Consider the following 2,059-nt stretch of genomic DNA (forward strand, 5'->3'; position numbering starts at 1 on the left):
CGGGTGTGGGGGCGCTCTCATGACACACGGGCAAGGACCCGTCATCGGAGAGTTCGGCCTTGGGTCTCCTACCTGGATTGTTGGTGCCACCTTTCACTGGACTGCCCTCCTTTCTGGAACCGGCCAGCATCCCTCCCTCAACCAGCTAGGGCTGGGTCCGCCACCCTCTACCCACGCCTCTCCCTCCCGAGAAGAGTGTCGCCCACATCTCTGAGCACGGGCCTTTAAGCCGGCCAGGCTCCCCCGCACGGCCCATGTGCCGTTTGGTGAGGGCGGTGGGCATTTCCCCTCAGCATGCCTTCGCCCATGCAGGTCCCCTCCCTGAAGTGTCCCCTCCCTGAAGTGTCCCCTCGCCCTTCTCTACCGAAAGCCGTGGCGACGCGGCTCAGAGGCCTCCTCCCTCAGGCCCGCGGGTCACGGCGAAGGGCTGCCGCGTACCGGAGACTCTGCTTTGTAGAGATATCTTAGCATCGTAGCCTTGTCTGTCCTCACGTAGTTCCTCGCCGGCCGCTGGGGCGCTGGCTGCGTGTGCTCGGGACTGAATTTTCTGTGTCCGAGGTGCTTGTGGAGGAAATGCACAAGCGCATGGCACAGTTTGGCTTCATCAGGGGTGAGGAGGAGTCTGTGACTCCCTAGCCCCAGGCGGAGGCAGAGCACCTGCCCGGAGGACCTTGCTAGGAAATGCTGTGTGACGTTGGGTGAGTTACTTAACCTCTCTGTGTCTTTGTATTCCCTTTCATGAAACAGAGACAATAGCAGGATTTGGGGAGGATTCAGGGAGCCAGCAGATGTGAAGTGAGAACACGGCCTCGTCGGACGTTTGTTTGCTGGGCTCAGTGAGCGCTGGCCGTTTCCGTCCGTGCCGTTTCCCGCCGTTTCCGTCCGTGCCGTTTCCCGCGCAGCCCCTGGTCCGCGTGGCCTGAGCACAGCACAGGCTCAGTTTTCGTTGTTCGTCCAGCGCTGGGTGCTCCAGAAGCAGGCTCCCCTGGGGATTCGGGCCGATGTCTCCGGCTAACCACAGATCCGGTCAGGTTTTCTGCAGAGCTGTGCCATGGTTTGGAGGGGACATTCCCGACCAAGCCCTGGGTGCGTGACACCCACCGTAGGCCCGGCCGGTGACAAGTCTGAAAAGCAGAGCAGGACCCCTGTCGCGAGCCGCGGCATCGTGGGAGGTGGTGGGGTTTTGCTTCCTGTGCACAGCATCAGCGGCTGCCAGGGGCAGGGGACCTGGATGTGGCCGTGGTCCAGGAACCAGAGCATCAGCAGAGCCCCAGGCCCGCTGGGTCGGCATCTGCACCTTTACACTGTCCCCAGGTGGTTCGTGTGGAGTGCTGGTGAGGACAGCTCTGGTCTGGGCAGCGGGGGTGGAGGGGGGCAAGCGACTGACGGCCAAAGCCTGTATTTTGTCAGTAAACTTCCCTGGCACAGAGCCACGCCCACTTGTTTACAGTTCGGCTTTCGCAGCATGGACAGCTGAGTAGTTATGACCGGTGAAGGAGCAGTGGCCCCAAAGTGTTTGCCGGCCGAGCCTCATAGAAGAAGCTTCCCCGCCCCTGATCTAAATAAAGCCCCACCGTCCAGCCTGGCTGCCGGGGTCTAACCGGAGGTTACGGCGTGACCAGTGTGGGCGGGGCCTGGGAGGAGGACTCCCCAGAGCCCAGAGGGGTCCCTGCGGGCAGCCGCAGGCCCTGAGAACCGCGGTTCCACGTTCCCTGTGAAACCCAGCCAGCAGTTCTGCGGTCCGTGCACGGGCCTGAGGTCCAGGAGCAGAGGCCTAGTAGGTGACGCCGGCCCTTTCTGAGGTGGCTGAGGCCATCGACGGGACAGTGTGTGTGAGGCGCTGGGGACAGAGCGCCGTTCCTGTCGGTGTTTTCGTCCTTGTCCCCACCCTGGGGCCCCAGACTGGCCGGAGGAGGCCAGAGCAGAGGTGGACGTGTCGTGAGCAAGGGGACACTGCCGGCGTCTTCCTCGGTGGGGCTCCCCGGGGCGTCGGAGGAGGGCCGTGGCAGGGAGGCATTTAGCCCAGTGCCGGGCTTGGGCGCAGACCCCCGGCGTCAGC

General features: G+C 63.5%; 1 protein-coding gene across 1 annotated transcript in view; it reads left to right on the plus strand.

The window, feature by feature from the left end:
- NCOR2 (nuclear receptor corepressor 2) overlaps positions 1–2,059 on the plus strand; it is a 189,120-nt gene that overhangs the window by 115,364 nt on the left and 71,697 nt on the right. Inside the window, exon 14 of the mRNA XM_023523892.1 lies at positions 497–610. Within this exon, the coding sequence (XP_023379660.1) occupies positions 497–610 (114 nt within the window). The remainder of the gene's footprint in view (positions 1–496; positions 611–2,059) is intronic.

Source organism: Pteropus vampyrus, unplaced genomic scaffold (assembly GCF_000151845.1).
Source record: "Pteropus vampyrus isolate Shadow unplaced genomic scaffold, Pvam_2.0 Scaffold430, whole genome shotgun sequence".
NCBI lineage: Eukaryota > Metazoa > Chordata > Mammalia > Chiroptera > Pteropodidae > Pteropus > Pteropus vampyrus.